General features: G+C 33.5%; 1 protein-coding gene across 3 annotated transcripts in view; it reads left to right on the forward strand.

Annotated features, from left to right (window-relative positions):
* The window catches only part of LOC127934208 (guanylate-binding protein 1), a 25,235-nt gene extending 6,576 nt beyond the window's left edge, over positions 1–18,659 (forward strand). For 2 of the 3 annotated variants that reach the window (XM_052531459.1, XM_052531450.1), the window contains exons 3-11: positions 13,687–13,814; positions 14,008–14,117; positions 14,222–14,415; positions 14,847–15,089; positions 15,223–15,500; positions 16,321–16,533; positions 17,171–17,273; positions 17,491–17,684; positions 17,922–18,659. In XM_052531459.1, the coding sequence (XP_052387419.1) occupies positions 13,687–13,814; positions 14,008–14,117; positions 14,222–14,415; positions 14,847–15,089; positions 15,223–15,500; positions 16,321–16,533; positions 17,171–17,273; positions 17,491–17,684; positions 17,922–18,143 (1,685 nt within the window). In that variant the 3' untranslated portion in view covers positions 18,144–18,659. The remainder of the gene's footprint in view (positions 1–13,686; positions 13,815–14,007; positions 14,118–14,221; positions 14,416–14,846; positions 15,090–15,222; positions 15,501–16,320; positions 16,534–17,170; positions 17,274–17,490; positions 17,685–17,921) is intronic. The other variant, XM_052531442.1, reaches the window with a different exon arrangement.
* Positions 18,660–19,431: the final 772 nt, after the last annotated feature.

A 19,431-nucleotide genomic window follows, 5' to 3' on the forward strand; every position in this document is an offset into this window, starting at 1 on the left:
ATTTTGTCAATATTAACTTCTGGCACGAAATTCTACATTCATAAATGTATGTTTTTCAAAATCCTTACGTTTAGTGGCATTTAAAGAGGAATTTGTGATGTATTTGGAGACGTTAAAAGAAATGAAAAGTCTCAAAGCAAGATTTTTGTATTCTTCATTGGGGGATTTGGTTTTTCTTAATGTGAAAATCTGTTACTCCCCTACTTTTTCATTCTTTATCTTTTTCTTCAGTGTTGTTTTATTTATTTTACATTTATTTTGTTTTATGATGTACAGAGTGTGAACGAAAATTGAGTGTAATCTCAGACCATATTTGTAAATCTACCAGTAATGTACGCCTTTATATTTTTAATGTTTAAAGCAACGAATAAAAAAGAAAAAAACACCCACTAACACATCCCCCTAACACCTCCCTAATAACGTTGGTCACAAAGGTTTAAATGTATGTTAAAAGAGTTAAACAAAGTAACGTTTTTAATAAAAACACATCAGTTCTTATTTGATGAAAACATTCTACCTGGTTTTAATATTAGACCGATGTTTTTACTTTAAAATTAGGTTAACCTATACCATTTTATTTTCATCTCAACAAAAATTCCTTGTTGGAAAAAATTGTTGTTTTATTTCATTTTAATAAGTCACTCACACATACTTTAGTAGGCTAAATCCTTGAATACGTCTTTTATTTTGTCAGTATTAACTTCTATCATTGCTATATCGTTGCTATATCAATTAAAACATGCGTTTAGGCATACACAAATCTAACTGGAATGAAATGTTTTGGAATGTCTTTGATTTTCTTGCCAAAGAAACTTTAACAACGTTACAGGAGAGGCTAAATATTTCATCTCAAGTAGTGCGTAGAAACGCGTCTGGTGTCTGGAATCTGATGTCTTTGTGTTTACTGTTACGACCATGTCAGATAAGATTGTAAAACATCTAAAGGTTTTTGGGGTTTGCAACTCAACTGTTATCTAATTAGTTTTCCGGGGGTTCTGGTGTTGTAAATGGTGTGCTGCAGGTAACCATAAAATGTTTATGGTTTAGGCCTGTGATCGTGAGGTTAGCTAAAAGTTCATTTACTGGTCAAATGGACGTGAAAACTTTTAACAAGTCAGACCATATAGGAATATGTAGTTTAATTCGAGTTAATTTAGTTTATTTTAGTTACATTTAGAATTTTTATTAACCCCTAGATCTTTCAAACTCAACATAAATGTACCGAGAATGCAAACAAGTACACAAACACAACCATACAATCATAAACACACACACACACACACACACAAATGTAAACATTACAGAAAACATGAACATGCAAACTAAATAAATACTAATATACACTCAAACAAGTAAAAAAATACACAAACAAACAAAATAGGTCACAAACACGAACATATCTATATAAGATTGAAAATGAGCTGTCCTAAGTTTTCTTTGAAACCAAAAGTGTTTGTTGGTACAAATGTCTGACAGAAATGTGTACAATAGATTAGACGTCCTTTCTCACTTTCCAAATGGTGTTGTTAACCATGATGTTTAAAATAGTTTTTAAAAAGTATAATTTTTTAGCTTTCATGCAGGATTCATGTCAGCACTCAAGTGTTTTAACAAGAATCCAGAGACAGATGAAAATAGATGTGTGAAGAAAAAAAAAATGTAAGAGGTTTTTAAGGATAGGCTAAATGGTTTAGATTGTTTAAAACAATTGAGTTGACGCATTTCTCTTGAATGTGTGTATGGTAACCGCTGCATACATGAAGCAGAACAAATACATAACTCATAAACGCATTGTGGTTAATAAAAAAGACTTATTTATCTAGCATAACTTACCTTCTTTTCATAACAATAAACATTCTTACGACTTTAACAACTGCAAACAAACGGTTTGGTTGGAAAAAAAATAAAAACATATTGTGTTTTCTTAGTTAGAATGCTTATAGTTTGTAGTAAAATCACATATATAAGCTAAAAAAAATTTCTTCCAAACCATGCTGCTTTCACACACACACACACACACACACACACACACACACACACACACACACGCACACACACATCACCTCACAAAACTGTCAACAAGGACCTTAAGTTTTTGTTATAACGTTTAGCTGTAGCTGAGACCTTGGTGGAATTATTTTACGTACAGTTTTGGGGAAGTTACTATGAACGTTGTAATAGGTTATAGATCACAAATTAACCCATTTAAAATCTAAAAGTTTAAAAAGTAATGTAACTGATAACATTTGATTACATGTTTTAAGACTTGTAATGTTTTCAACCGTTAATCTTTTGAAATGTGTAAACAGGACAGGGGTTAACATTAGAGTACTCAACAACTAATGACCGTCAGACTTTTCAAATCCTTCATCACTTAAATTAGGATTGTGATCATTTCATTTTAAAGCACAACCACCACGAAATCAGATTTGCTTGGAGATTAAATACATATTTAAAAACACAACAAGAAAGTTTAACAGCTATGATACTGTTTTTAAATCAGGTTTTTGCACACCTATGAAGGGGAATGCCATGGCATCTAACAACGGTTGGTAAATCGGTTCAATTTAACAAATAAATATACATTGGCCAAATAGGAAATAAGCATACGTCTTTAACTCATGAAACATCTGACTCATATTTTAGAGTATTTAAGGTGGTTTATGAAATATATCAATGAAATCTGTAATCTGTAAAAATATTCAGATGTAACATTTTCATAATTAACCGCAATTTAATTATTTTTCTCACTGACTGTAACTGATTACATTTATTTTTAATCAAATGATATAATTTAGCTATATGTAAATAAGTTGACCCCCTAACACTGATTATGCGTTCTAACAAGAATAGTTGGCGAAAGAGTTCATTACCCTCTTTAACTTTAAAAATGCGTACAATGTCCACAAACAAGGGTTTGCTCTTAAAACAAGCCCCAGACACCGACTTGGAAGCATCGTAACAAGTATAGCCATTGCAGAAATTTGTTATAGAGATTCAGTAAGTTAAACTCTGGATGCACGATTGACCGACTTACGTTTGCCATATTATTACTTTTTCTAAAGATAAAGACAATTATTTGGTTTCAGGACACACGAATCCTAACGCCCAATGGTTCACAAGATAACATGACAACGGTTGCTCCATTACAGCATAGTCAACCCATTTTAGCCTGTTTTAGCACATGTATATCGTATTATTGTTGAATATAGTCGTTTGGTCTAAATATGTGTTAACAGTTATTTTATTGTTGTTATATGTATTATATGTTTTGTTTTACAAATGTAATATGTTTACCTAATAACTCATTCAAGCTATGTAGATCTTCAGGTCAGGGAACTACAATACCCATCACACACCTCAGGCTTCAAACATGCCTGTCGTGAATACATACTCATATTGTATGTGGCAACGCTCTAAATCATTGGACATCTGATTAAACGCATACGCAGATAACCTAAATAAAAAGACTCATATTCTTTTCTGTGATCTGTTTTAGTGATGCAAAGTTCGATTCACTTCTGAAAAATTATTTATTTGGACAGTTTGGTTCAATGAACCGATTCATAGGGTCCTTAAGTCATTTTCGCAGTTACGTAGTACACTTTTTTTTTCTTCTAACAACTGAAGAGTCATTTTTATTTCTGTGAATCATCTAAATAAATGTAATTGTGTGAACACACATTAGCGGTTATTGTCTTTTGTTCATTTAAGTTAATTCTGAATCATCTAAATAAAGTTAACTGTGTGAACACATATTAGCGGTTATTGTCTTTTGTTCATTTAAGTTAATTCTGAATCATCTAAAAAAAAAAAAAAAAAAAAAAAAAAAAAAAAGTTAATTGTGTGAACACATATTGGTGGTTATTATCTTTTGTTCATTTAAGTTAGTGATGTTTGTGTTTGCAGTTTTATGCACAGTCTCTCTGTCGTTGTTTAGCTTAAACATCAGTTTTTAGTCAGTTACAAAAGTGTCAGGCATTAAGTTTTTGTATTTTTAATTCACCTAATTATGACAGAGTTACAGGTTTCGGGTGTTTTTGAAAGTGTAAGCGGTGAAAACTTAAATGTGACCGTCGAGTAAAGTTGGCTACTCAAACGAAGACAAATTGTGTAAGTGTTCATTAAGATGCAGAAATGAAAATAAGCGTACAAATATTCATAATTACAAGTACAATATAACCTAAAAACACTATAGAACCCTGCTAAGTATACCTAAAATTTTCTAGAGCGGTGAGATATTTACATTTACTGTACATTTATTCATTTAGCAGACGCTTTTATCCAAAGTGACTTACAGATGCGGACGGTGGAAGCAATCAAAAACAACAAAAAGAACAATGATATATAAATGTTTTAACAAGTCTCAGTTAGGTTAACACAGTACACGTACCATGGGATTTTAAATAATATCATAAATAAAAAGAAAACAGATTGAATAAAAAAAGAATAGAGCAAGCTAGTGTTAGAGGTCTTTACACATACACACACACATGCACACACACATGCATAAATAGATATAAACCGCAATGTTTTTCATAGCGTTACACTTTGAACGATATGTTTCCATGACATTGTTAGCTCTTTCTGTTTGAATCTATTTACAGCAGTTTTCACCATCCTAATTGTAATGGTTTGGTCTTATGCTTAGGGCCTTATACGTTGTATTTTCTAGTTTTTGCTCTCGTGTTAGTGGGTCTCTTTGTTCATACAAATCAATATTTCTGTGGATTTGGGTATTAAAATATTGCTTTAAACATCGTCTTCATTCGAGACGTTTACTTAACATCATTATATCATCCTAGTTGATTATTGATTATTAATTATTATTGTTAATTGTTAACAAACAAAAAAGTTGCTGAACTCAGAGAACAGAATAGCGAGTGAAGTGGATCAATCTTTTATTTCAACACTATATTGTTGAATATACATTGATGTAGTGAAGAAAATTATCAAATTGTCATTAAAAACAAATAGTACTCATGACATTACAGGCAATCTAACCAGAATATAAAATCTCTGCAGATTAACATGTTTTGGTCCAATATAAAATCAACCAACGCTGCAACAATTTCACAGGTCATAGAATCATAATTTTTGGCAGCCAACAGCACACATTGATCTGTTATAGATGTACACAGATAGAGAACGTCATTAACGTCCATCTCATCTTCACATTCAGACATCACTTCCAGAATTTTACGTGCAGAAACATGCACCGGGTCCCTCCCGGTTAAAAATATGCTCGTCAAATCAGGCCATGTATATTTCAGTCTTCTTACAAGTTTCATTTGGTTACTGAGATTTGTTTCCCGCTTGCTATCGCCCGTACAATCGTGATTTGGGTCGCATTCCTTCTTGAGGATCTTTTGCATCAGTCCGATCATCTGTCCTCTGTAGTGTAGTTTAAAATCAGGGTCGATAATGTCTTTGACAAAACTGGTGTTTGCCGCAGCGCACTCCAGTTTTTCGACCTCATCAGCGCCGCTCCATTTACCCTCCATGGGTCAGTTGTGCAGCATCAGACGACTTTTTCAGAATTCGATTCTTTTCAAGGCGTAAACTTTGCCCCTAATCGATATAGAACTGTCGCCGAATGCAGTAGTCCTGTTTTAATTCACGATAAATTTCCGGTTTATTGATTTATTGTATTGTTTGTTGTTCACAGCAGGCAACTGTAGCATTTATCAGCCGGCCTTTGTTGGTTTTAGTGAGCCACCCTCAACCCTTGTATGATGTACACGATGGGGGTTTGTCATCAGGAAGTCATAAACATTGGTCACGCTCAAGATGGCTCCGCCCAAGATGATCACTCAAGTCAGTCGTGATATTTTGATGATTAAAAGGTTGGATAATAATTAATAATCAATAATCAACTAGGATGATATAATGATGTTAAGTAAACGTCTCGAATGAAGACGATGTTTAAAGCAATATTTTAATACCCAAATCCACAGAAATATTGATTTGTATGAACAAAGAGACCCACTAACACGAGAGCAAAAACTAGAAAATACAACGTATAAGGCCCTAAGCATAAGACCAAACCATTACAATTAGGATGGTGAAAACTGCTGTAAATAGATTCAAACAGAAAGAGCTAACAATGTCATGGAAACATATCGTTCAAAGTGTAACGCTATGAAAAACATTGCGGTTTATATCTATTTATGCATGTGTGTGTGCATGTGTGTGTGTATGTGTAAAGACCTCTAACACTAGCTTGCTCTATTCTTTTTTTATTCAATCTGTTTTCTTTTTATTTATGATATTATTTAAAATCCCATGGTACGTGTACTGTGTTAACCTAACTGAGACTTGTTAAAACATTTATATATCATTGTTCTTTTTGTTGTTTTTGATTGCTTCCACCGTCCGCATCTGTAAGTCACTTTGGATAAAAGCGTCTGCTAAATGAATAAATGTACAGTAAATGTAAATATCTCACCGCTCTAGAAAATTTTAGGTATACTTAGCAGGGTTCTATAGTGTTTTTAGGTTATATTGTACTTGTAATTATGAATATTTGTACGCTTATTTTCATTTCTGCATCTTAATGAACACTTACACAATTTGTCTTCGTTTGAGTAGCCAACTTTACTCGACGGTCACATTTAAGTTTTCACCGCTTACACTTTCAAAAACACCCGAAACCTGTAACTCTGTCATAATTAGGTGAATTAAAAATACAAAAACTTAATGCCTGACACTTTTGTAACTGACTAAAAACTGATGTTTAAGCTAAACAACGACAGAGAGACTGTGCATAAAACTGCAAACACAAACATCACTAACTTAAATGAACAAAAGATAATAACCACCAATATGTGTTCACACAATTAATTTTTTTTTTTTTTTTTTTTTTTTTTTTTTTTAGATGATTCAGAATTAACTTAAATGAACAAAAGACAATAACCGCTAATATGTGTTCACACAGTTAACTTTATTTAGATGATTCAGAATTAACTTAAATGAACAAAAGACAATAACCGCTAATGTGTGTTCACACAATTACATTTATTTAGATGATTCACAGAAATAAAAATGACTCTTCAGTTGTTAGAAGAAAAAAAAAGTGTACTACGTAACTGCGAAAATGACTTAAGGACCCTATGAATCGGTTCATTGAACCAAACTGTCCAAATAAATAATTTTTCAGAAGTGAATCGAACTTTGCATCACTAAAACAGATCACAGAAAAGAATATGAGTCTTTTTATTTAGGTTATCTGCGTATGCGTTTAATCAGATGTCCAATGATTTAGAGCGTTGCCACATACAATATGAGTATGTATTCACGACAGGCATGTTTGAAGCCTGAGGTGTGTGATGGGTATTGTAGTTCCCTGACCTGAAGATCTACATAGCTTGAATGAGTTATTAGGTAAACATATTACATTTGTAAAACAAAACATATAATACATATAACAACAATAAAATAACTGTTAACACATATTTAGACCAAACGACTATATTCAACAATAATACGATATACATGTGCTAAAACAGGCTAAAATGGGTTGACTATGCTGTAATGGAGCAACCGTTGTCATGTTATCTTGTGAACCATTGGGCGTTAGGATTCGTGTGTCCTGAAACCAAATAATTGTCTTTATCTTTAGAAAAAGTAATAATATGGCAAACGTAAGTCGGTCAATCGTGCATCCAGAGTTTAACTTACTGAATCTCTATAACAAATTTCTGCAATGGCTATACTTGTTACGATGCTTCCAAGTCGGTGTCTGGGGCTTGTTTTAAGAGCAAACCCTTGTTTGTGGACATTGTACGCATTTTTAAAGTTAAAGAGGGTAATGAACTCTTTCGCCAACTATTCTTGTTAGAACGCATAATCAGTGTTAGGGGGTCAACTTATTTACATATAGCTAAATTATATCATTTGATTAAAAATAAATGTAATCAGTTACAGTCAGTGAGAAAAATAATTAAATTGCGGTTAATTATGAAAATGTTACATCTGAATATTTTTACAGATTACAGATTTCATTGATATATTTCATAAACCACCTTAAATACTCTAAAATATGAGTCAGATGTTTCATGAGTTAAAGACGTATGCTTATTTCCTATTTGGCCAATGTATATTTATTTGTTAAATTGAACCGATTTACCAACCGTTGTTAGATGCCATGGCATTCCCCTTCATAGGTGTGCAAAAACCTGATTTAAAAACAGTATCATAGCTGTTAAACTTTCTTGTTGTGTTTTTAAATATGTATTTAATCTCCAAGCAAATCTGATTTCGTGGTGGTTGTGCTTTAAAATGAAATGATCACAATCCTAATTTAAGTGATGAAGGATTTGAAAAGTCTGACGGTCATTAGTTGTTGAGTACTCTAATGTTAACCCCTGTCCTGTTTACACATTTCAAAAGATTAACGGTTGAAAACATTACAAGTCTTAAAACATGTAATCAAATGTTATCAGTTACATTACTTTTTAAACTTTTAGATTTTAAATGGGTTAATTTGTGATCTATAACCTATTACAACGTTCATAGTAACTTCCCCAAAACTGTACGTAAAATAATTCCACCAAGGTCTCAGCTACAGCTAAACGTTATAACAAAAACTTAAGGTCCTTGTTGACAGTTTTGTGAGGTGATGTGTGTGTGCGTGTGTGTGTGTGTGTGTGTGTGTGTGTGTGTGTGTGAAAGCAGCATGGTTTGGAAGAAATTTTTTTTAGCTTATATATGTGATTTTACTACAAACTATAAGCATTCTAACTAAGAAAACACAATATGTTTTTATTTTTTTTCCAACCAAACCGTTTGTTTGCAGTTGTTAAAGTCGTAAGAATGTTTATTGTTATGAAAAGAAGGTAAGTTATGCTAGATAAATAAGTCTTTTTTATTAACCACAATGCGTTTATGAGTTATGTATTTGTTCTGCTTCATGTATGCAGCGGTTACCATACACACATTCAAGAGAAATGCGTCAACTCAATTGTTTTAAACAATCTAAACCATTTAGCCTATCCTTAAAAACCTCTTACATTTTTTTTTTCTTCACACATCTATTTTCATCTGTCTCTGGATTCTTGTTAAAACACTTGAGTGCTGACATGAATCCTGCATGAAAGCTAAAAAATTATACTTTTTTAAAACTATTTTAAACATCATGGTTAACAACACCATTTGGAAAGTGAGAAAGGACGTCTAATCTATTGTACACATTTCTGTCAGACATTTGTACCAACAAACACTTTTGGTTTCAAAGAAAACTTAGGACAACTCATTTTCAATCTTATATAGATATGTTCGTGTTTGTGACCTATTTTGTTTGTTTGTGTATTTTTTTACTTGTTTGAGTGTATATTAGTATTTATTTAGTTTGCATGTTCATGTTTTCTGTAATGTTTACATTTGTGTGTGTGTGTGTGTGTGTGTTTATGATTGTATGGTTGTGTTTGTGTACTTGTTTGCATTCTCGGTACATTTATGTTGAGTTTGAAAGATCTAGGGGTTAATAAAAATTCTAAATGTAACTAAAATAAACTAAATTAACTCGAATTAAACTACATATTCCTATATGGTCTGACTTGTTAAAAGTTTTCACGTCCATTTGACCAGTAAATGAACTTTTAGCTAACCTCACGATCACAGGCCTAAACCATAAACATTTTATGGTTACCTGCAGCACACCATTTACAACACCAGAACCCCCGGAAAACTAATTAGATAACAGTTGAGTTGCAAACCCCAAAAACCTTTAGATGTTTTACAATCTTATCTGACATGGTCGTAACAGTAAACACAAAGACATCAGATTCCAGACACCAGACGCGTTTCTACGCACTACTTGAGATGAAATATTTAGCCTCTCCTGTAACGTTGTTAAAGTTTCTTTGGCAAGAAAATCAAAGACATTCCAAAACATTTCATTCCAGTTAGATTTGTGTATGCCTAAACGCATGTTTTAATTGATATAGCAACGATATAGCAATGATAGAAGTTAATACTGACAAAATAAAAGACGTATTCAAGGATTTAGCCTACTAAAGTATGTGTGAGTGACTTATTAAAATGAAATAAAACAACAATTTTTTCCAACAAGGAATTTTTGTTGAGATGAAAATAAAATGGTATAGGTTAACCTAATTTTAAAGTAAAAACATCGGTCTAATATTAAAACCAGGTAGAATGTTTTCATCAAATAAGAACTGATGTGTTTTTATTAAAAACGTTACTTTGTTTAACTCTTTTAACATACATTTAAACCTTTGTGACCAACGTTATTAGGGAGGTGTTAGGGGGATGTGTTAGTGGGTGTTTTTTTCTTTTTTATTCGTTGCTTTAAACATTAAAAATATAAAGGCGTACATTACTGGTAGATTTACAAATATGGTCTGAGATTACACTCAATTTTCGTTCACACTCTGTACATCATAAAACAAAATAAATGTAAAATAAATAAAACAACACTGAAGAAAAAGATAAAGAATGAAAAAGTAGGGGAGTAACAGATTTTCACATTAAGAAAAACCAAATCCCCCAATGAAGAATACAAAAATCTTGCTTTGAGACTTTTCATTTCTTTTAACGTCTCCAAATACATCACAAATTCCTCTTTAAATGCCACTAAACGTAAGGATTTTGAAAAACATACATTTATGAATGTAGAATTTCGTGCCAGAAGTTAATATTGACAAAATAAAAGACATATTCAATGATTTAGGCTACTAAAGTAAGTGTGAGTGGCTTATTAAAATAAAATAAAACATCAAGGACTTTTGTTTAGATGAAAAATAAAGAGCATATAGTTTTAAAGTAACTCATATACATAGATGTATCTAAAGATCCTGAAACAGGACACATATGTTCCAAGTGGGTAGATATAGAATACCTGAAAGAACATCTAATCATCCGTCTGTTTATACTACAGAAATGATTGTCATATTTTTGGCTCTTCAGTGGGTTGAACACATTAATATACCTAAAGTAGTCATATGTTCAGATTCATTTGCAGTACTACCAAGTTTAAAGTGTGGCGAATTTTCAACAAGACAATTTGTCATTCATTTTACAGAGTTTGTTCAGAATACAACCAAAAACAAATATTTATTTTGTATAGATACCTGCACATATAGGAATAAAAGGTAGTGGATCAGATAAAAACATTAAAATGTCAGACATCAAATTTAATGAAAGGAGAATTTTGGGGATAGAAAGGAAGCTCTCGCCATAGAATTGGACACATTGCACTTAATCAGTCATTATTTATAAGAGGAAAAACATGTGTCTGGACTTTGTGTTAAATGTGATCTTCCTGAATCAGTTGAACCTATTTTAATAAAATGTAAAAGATATGACAACGAAAGAATACAACTTACTTACACTTAATATAGAAATAAACCAGATCTCATTTTAGAAAATGTTAAATAAAGATGTGACTATAGAAATGTTTCAATGATTAAGTATGTCAAAGAGTGGATAAACAGGATTTAAAGAATCACTACTAAGTTTGTCACGTTTCAATCTGAGACGAGATATTTCTTACCTGTCATATTGTTAAATGGGTGATACTTTTAACTACATATGTATGGTTTAATTACTAGATAACACGACACAAACTCGGCAGAAGGAAAATGTGTGTGTGTGTGTGTGTGTGTGTGTGTTTGTGTGTGTGTGTGTGTGTGTGTGTGTGTGTGTGTGTGAGTGTTTGTGTACTTGTTTGCATTCTCGGTACATTTATGTTGAGGTTGAAAGATCTAGGGTTAATAAAAATTATAAATGTAACTAAAATAAACTAAATTAACTCGAATTAAACTACATATTCCTATATGGTCTGACTTGTTAAAAGATTTCACACCCATTTGACCCACTAAATGAACTGTCAGATAACCTCACGATCACAGGCCTAAGCCATAAATTTGAAATTGCCTTTGATCCTTGATTACACACAATTTTTTTTTTAAACTTTAGCCGTCCTGCAGTGCACCATTTAGCTACAACACCAGAACCCCCCGGAAAACTAATTAGATTACAGTCGAGTTGCAAACCCCCAAAAACCTTTAGATGTTTTTACACCCGCTGATGTCTAACTGATATGCAGGCGACATCACACAGACACCAGATGCACGGCACGGTCACGTTTCGCTGCACGACCTGAGACGAGATATTTCTTCCCTGTCATATTGTTAAATGGGGATGCTTTTAACTACATATGTCTGTTTTATTTACTAGATAACGCGACAAAAACTTACAAATTGGACAGAAGGAAAGTGTGGATGGGTGGCTGGGTGTGTGTGTGTGTGTGTTAATTGTCATAGCTTGAGAAATTAAGCTTGACAAAAATAAAAGATATATCGACGGCAATAGTCTAAATTTAGACTAGTCGTAGATTAGAGTAATTAACTTAACACATTAAAAACAAATAATGCTTTTTTTCAGTGCTGTTTTTTATTATTATTTTTTATTTTTTTAAGACTAAAAGTAAATAAAAATCGCATAAAGCTACATCATTTAAAAAGTACAAATTTATCTTATGTTTAAACGGATTTAAAGTTTTCACTAATTAAGGACTGATGTCTATTTATTAAGAAATACTTAGTTTAATTATTTTAACATTTAAATCTATTTGACGCTGCTATCACGCCTACAGCGGGGCAGTCTCTAGCGCCGGAGGCGTGGTTTTTTTTCCGGAGCATTCCCCGAGCCTCATTCTAAGTGTGTCAGCGATGATGTCAGTATCGCTCAACGGAGATGCCTTGACACTTTGCTGTGAGATCTTTTTTTCTTTCGTCTAACTCTCTGTCAGTAACACTCTCGATTTTTAAAGTTGTAGTTAGTGGTAAAGTACAACATAGATTTGATTTGAAGTATCTTGTCTGATGGATTTTATTTTTGATCCGCGTAATGCCTACCATATTTTTTCTTTTGTTTTTAACTTTTTATAACATCGTGACAAACACCAAGTTTTCTGGTTTGTATCGCCGCTTTACATTCATTTCTTTTTTAGTTTGAGGTAAGGTACAAATGCTAAATGCTTTCTTTTCTAACTGGTAACAAAACACCTTTTTAAATTTTTACAAGCTCTCACATCTTTTTCACGTGTTGCTTAACGAAAACACATCTGATAGTTTTGACTTGTTTAGTTGTTTTAGATAAATAACCAGTAACCTATTTTTTTTTCTTTTTTATTTGTTACAACTTTAACAACGTTTTACACTTTTCCAACTACGAAAACAATCATTACATCGTCCCCATTTTGTTTGTGTTATAACCTTTTTTTCTTGAAATGCACTGTGTACTTAAAACCTTAATAAAAACTTCCCTTATACCATTTTCATGATTTCATCCCTTTCCACTGTTTTAAAAAAAAAGCACATAGATTCCAACACATTTTCACCCTCCCTCACCGAAATTCCTTCTTAGGGTCGTAAGTTCATATCTAGGTCACCGGGGTGTACACGGAGGGGAGGGGTGGGGGTGTACAAACAGGTGTCCAGAACAGATGGCTTTTATGACCCTCATCAATCAAATTTTTGACACATGGTATACTTTATCCTCTCTCTGGTACATGTTTTTTAAGAGAAAACTGACTTGAATTAAAAAAAAAAGATATTAAATTTCTTCAGTTCTGGATTGGTGTCTGGACTAAAAGATTTGTTTGTCATTTTGAACAACCTTATTTGTAATTGACTTGACTTGATAATGCGATTGTCTCAGGCTTTGCTCTTGGCAGCACTATTGAATCAAAGACCAAAGGCATCTGGATGTGGTGTGTCCCACACCCTAATAAAAAAGGACACACTCTGGTGCTGCTGGACACAGAGGGACTTGGTGACGTGGATAAGGTGAGGAGGAATGAAACAAAGCATCCATAGCATTGGGATTTCTATAAAGCAATATAATCCACCATCAGTAGATGAGAGGCTTCACTGCACAGAATTATTAGGACTTTACATATCACTTCTAAACTGGATGGCCTTTGCTACTAAATCTAAATAAGTGGCCACTTACAGTGCTCACATACTTTTGATATTTCAGGGGAATGAGAAAAATGATACATGGATCTTCTGTCTGGCAGTTCTTCTCAGCAGTACTCTAGTGTACAACAGCTTAGGGGTCATTGACAACACGGCACTGGAAAAGCTGCAGTATCCTTCTCACACACATATATGACATATTCAGAGTTAATAGTTAACAAACACAGTTAATAAATGGCACCAGTGTTATTCCTCCTGAACAGTGCTGAATGTAGCTACGTTACAGAGCTGACGGAGAACATTCGTGTGAAGGCAGGAGTGAGTCAAGACGAGGACAGGTCAACAGATTTCATGCGTGTTTTTCCATCATTTGTCTGGGCTGTTCGTGACTTCACTTTGGAACTGAAAAGGGGGGATAAACTAATAACATCAGATGAGTATCTGGAGGGCTCATTGAAACTCAAACCAGGTGAGATAAAGTGTTGATATTAAACACATACAGGACATACTCTTTTACTAACAGGCATTAATGCCATCACAGATGATTTTTGTCTTTTTGAAAAACATCAGAAAGTCACTAGTCATAATTGCATATATGATTGTCTCTGAACAAGCTTTAAAAACATTACATCATTGGTTAGTTTGATTAGTTTGAAAAACTGAGTTGAGCCAATCCTGATAGATGGGTTGCTAAAAGAAAACAGCAGTGTTGAAAGTTCAAAACTGCCAATCAAACTACAAATGGCAAACTAAAACTTAAAATAGGATAGGGAAATGTATTATAACATTTCAAAAACAGCACCTTTAACAGTTTTAGGTATAACATAAAGTGTCCATTGCATGCAGTAAAATAGCACTTATAATGTATTCAATTATGAGTCTTTAATTATCTTATTTTAGGAAGCTCATCTCAGACTGAGCAGTACAACCTGCCTCGTCGTTGTTTGCGACAATTCTTTGCGGTCAGGAAGTGCTTTGTGTTCCCTCGGCCAGCTAGTACACAAAACATGAGAAGAATGGAGAAACTGACTGAGAAAGAACTGGATTCAGAGTTCCTTGAGCAGGCAAAAACCTTCTGTTGTTATATCTACAACAATGCAGAGCCAAAAACTGTCACTGGAGGCAAGACAGTTACAGGAACAGGTCTGTGCCTTCACAAAATCCCTTAAACAGATCAAATTCATGACAGTTGTGAATCTCTTTTGAGAGCCAATGATCCATGGGCTGTGTACCAAAAACCATGCAATTGACTGAACTAAGTTGTGTTTCCTGACAGCTCTGGGTAATCTTGCTGAGGTTTACGTAGAGGCAATCCGCAGTGGTAAGGTTCCATGTCTGGAGAACGCAGTTGTGTCTCTGGCTAAGATCCAGAATGTCCGTGCAGTGGAAGAGGCCATGCAGTTGTACATGATCGAGATGCTCAACATGCCTCAGCTTCCTATGCGCCCGGAAGAGCTGTCTGACATCCACAAAATTGCAGAGAAGAAGGCCACTGAAGTCTTTATCACTATGTCCTTCAATGACAACGATCAGATGTACCATCAAGAGCTCATGGTATGTTACCTTCTGCATTCAGACCAAATAAAGTTAGGGAGAAACAGGAAAACAGTAACAAGCAGACATAAACATAGAAAGATCAACTTGAAACTATGAGTCCTAATTTGCATACTTGCTCTATACTCTAAAATGTACATATTACACAATCAGTATGTACTGACAATGGGAAAGAACTGTACGTACAAATACATTTAATTGCTTACTGATCTCAAATAACCCGTTGTCGTATTCTATTGGTGTTGTCAATTAAGAAGGAGTAGAAGGAATCTTCCTGGTTCAGTACAAGAGAAGCTCAATCAGCAACACCTCTGGCAAAATGTTGATTAGCATAGAAAATATTTTTAAGTTTTCATCAGTTATAGAAATAATAATATTAATAAATAAATAAATCATCAAAAATGTGGTCGATTAAGCTTAAATTGAACTGGACACTTTAATTTACAAAATGCTGTGAGCATTTCTCAATGCAAATCAAAAGAAAACCATCACAATCTCCTTTTCTTTAGCAAAATCTGCAGTATAATCTAAAAAATGCATGCACAAATACATATAAAAATATTGTGTGTATTTAGACATTTAGAAATTTCCATTAAATGTAACTGAATAATCAAATGGTTTACATGTTTAAACATTTATGCATGTGTAGTTTTCATTTCATTTCATTAAATGTATTTAAATGCATGAACCTTTAAAATGTAGAAAATTGTACTACAGTTATTTATTATAGTGAATGTGCAATGGAGATTTAATCCATGTACAATATTCTGTCTTTATGATTAAAGTGTAAATGGATTTGCTCTCTCTCAAATTCTCATAGGGGAAGATTCATAATGAATATCAAGATATGTGCCAGCAGAATCATGAAGCATCTCGCAGTCAGTGTGAGGAAGTTCTGCTTGTGGTGTTTGATAAGCTGGAAAAAAGCATTTCTAATGGATCATACCTGAAACCTGGAGGAAACCAACAGTACAGAGACACGCTCACACAGCTAACCAGTGACTACAGAGCAAAAACACACTCACAAATAATGGTACATTTGAGACATGCATGCTTTTGCTCACGTTTAATTGTTGGTGGAAGGTCACAACACCACTGATAAACATCTTTAATGCTAACGTGATAACAGTAGTGAAACTGAAACATGAAAACCTTAACTCAATCCCAGGTTTGCATATCTATGTGCTGTTGTTATTTTCCTTGAAGCACAAAACTAAAAATTCTGAAGAATGTACATGTTACTTTGTATCCAGATAACAATTTGTAATTATCAGAGCTGTCAAACTTTTAAACATGAAGAGAAAAAAATAACAACAACACCATGAATGACTAATGAACTGATGTGCAATATTCCAAGTTGTCAGATGACATTCAATATGATATGGCTTCAGAAGATATTTAATAAAGTGCACAAGACATCTGGGCAACATTTATGGTACATACATTTTCATTTTGGAGCTTGGTTTGGTAACCACAAACACATTTTATGGAAAATAGCAACATCAACTTTCCTTATGAAAAAATTAACTCCAATTTGGTTTTTCACGACATGAGGGTGAATAAATTATTAACATTTTGATAAAAATGTTCTTCAAGTATGATCTGTTGCAATCACAACAAAACTCCCATTGATGTTTTAAATGATTAGAAATGTTTTTTTTTTCCCACAGAGTGAGATAGTGTTGAGTAAATATTTGAGAGCCAAGGAAGAGGCTGGGAAAATGATTCTACAAGCTGACCAATCTCTCAGTGCAGTGGAACAGGAGAAAGAGGGTACAATCAAAATCATCTGCACACATTTCTATCAATCAAGACTCTCAATGATACATACTGTAAGACAGTACATTGACTTAAATTAGAGCACGGAAGAGTAAACAACTGATTTATATACATTATTAATATACTGTTAAGAGCAGTAGCAGTAACTCAGGATTTTAAGTACTAAATACCTGGTTTGTGTATTGTGTAAACTTTCGCTTTTTCAATACAGCACAAAGACTAAAGAATGAGATCCTAGAGCAGCAAAAAAGAAGCACAGAGGAACAGAACCAATTACAGGAGCAGGCATTTAAAGACATGCAAAGAACCCATGATGAGCATGTGAATCAGCTCATTAGACAGATGGAGAAAGAACATGAGAGAATGAGGAGAGACAATGAACGAGTCCTGGATGCAAAACTGAAGGTAAAACAGGATACGTACTCTAATAAAAGTGTCAATTGTTCAATGCTGTGCTTAAAGGAGATGGATTCTGTAATACCAATGGAGACTGGACATGTAAGGCTTGTTTGAATTAATTGCAGAAATGTAATGCTAAAGGTTAGAGGAATATTCATTGTAATATGTTTTGGGAATATAAACGCTGTTTAGGGTCAAGATTAAGAATAGCCATTCTTAATTCAGTACATGTTTGTGTTTCAGGAACAGGGAGCTCTTCTACATCAAGGCTTTCAGCAGGACGCTTCCAGGATGCAGAGAGAAATTGAAAGCCTGAAAGCAGATATGAATAAACAGGAAACGTCCCAACGCTCCACACTCAGTAAGGTTGTGGATGGTATCGGCACTGCTGCAACTTTTTTGTTGCCGGGTTTTATTCCTAAAGCAGTTGGTCTTGGTATGTCCTGGCTTTCAAAACTGTTTTGAAAATGGATAAAGTATTGTGGCAAGCAGGGTAGGGCCAAGAGCCGTGGGAACTTAGCGGGGCCGGTGAAGCTAGAGCTAAAGAATATCACCTGCATGCCACACTCCAGACTCACAGAGGAGTGATGACAGTGTGTTCATTTATTAATTGAAGTTGTATGTTTAAATGTTCGCAGGTTCTCACCTCTTTCTTCCTGTAACAACGAACTTTGTTCCAGATATTTTATAAACTATGACAAAAGCTGTTATCAGAGTGACTGCTTTCTTCCATGAAATGTTAAGATGATTCACAAAATCCTTGAATTCTGATGCAAATCTTCCTGGGAACCTTCTAATTATGGATGAAATGTTATGCTGTTTGTTTTGACATCCATGTATGCTGAATCTGGTGACTGCAATTTTCTGTGAAATATAGTCAATTATTATTTTGATTTGTATCCTTGGCACTGCATAAACCTCTTGAACACGAAGAAGCTTGAATACAGAACACTCCTGTGTCATGTCTATTTCTTACCATGATTCCTGAATGAAGTAACTGAAAATGTTAATTTATGAAAAATATATACTTGATATTTTTAAGCAGCTTTAAAATATTTTCACTACTACTGAAAAACAAAAAATAACATAGGCTAATATGTATATCTGAATCAAGTTTTAGAAATGTTTTTTTTTTTTTTTTTTTTTTTTTAATTCTAAAACCAATAGGAACTTCCCGAGAACACCTTATAAAAGTAGCCTTTTGGTTTTGCCTATAAATTTAAGCAACCACTTCAGGAGAAGTGGACAAGATTTGCAGTATACTGTATGTGGCCATTTCTTGTATCCTGCCCTCTAAAAAAAGATGATTCTTTAAAGGTTCTTTACATGCAGTAATGGTTTTATTTAGAACCATAGCATTCTGAAGAACCCTTTCATGCTGAAATGGTTCTTTATGTTACAGTTTGGGGTACTTTATTCCTGTCCTTTTGTTTTTCAAATCTGTAACTATCAAAGCACCTCATTACTGATTTTCTGGAGTTCAGTGATCCAGCTACACAGACTCAACACACTCTCAACAGGTAAATGATTTCAATCCTATATTTAAATACTAAATTAACTTTAAAATTGTAACTTGTTTCTAAACAAACATGTCCTAATTATTTTTTGTTTGTTTTTGGTCACATAAAAGTGTGTGCAGCTCTGTTAAGCTGTGGAAACTTCTTTCTTATTCTCCACAGATGTATCACATCCTACTACCAGCTGCGAAAAATCCCCACTTAATCATACCAAAATTATAGAGTTAAAGGCATCA

Source organism: Carassius gibelio, chromosome A2, assembly GCF_023724105.1.
Source record: "Carassius gibelio isolate Cgi1373 ecotype wild population from Czech Republic chromosome A2, carGib1.2-hapl.c, whole genome shotgun sequence".
NCBI classification, from domain to species: Eukaryota; Metazoa; Chordata; class Actinopteri; order Cypriniformes; family Cyprinidae; genus Carassius; species Carassius gibelio.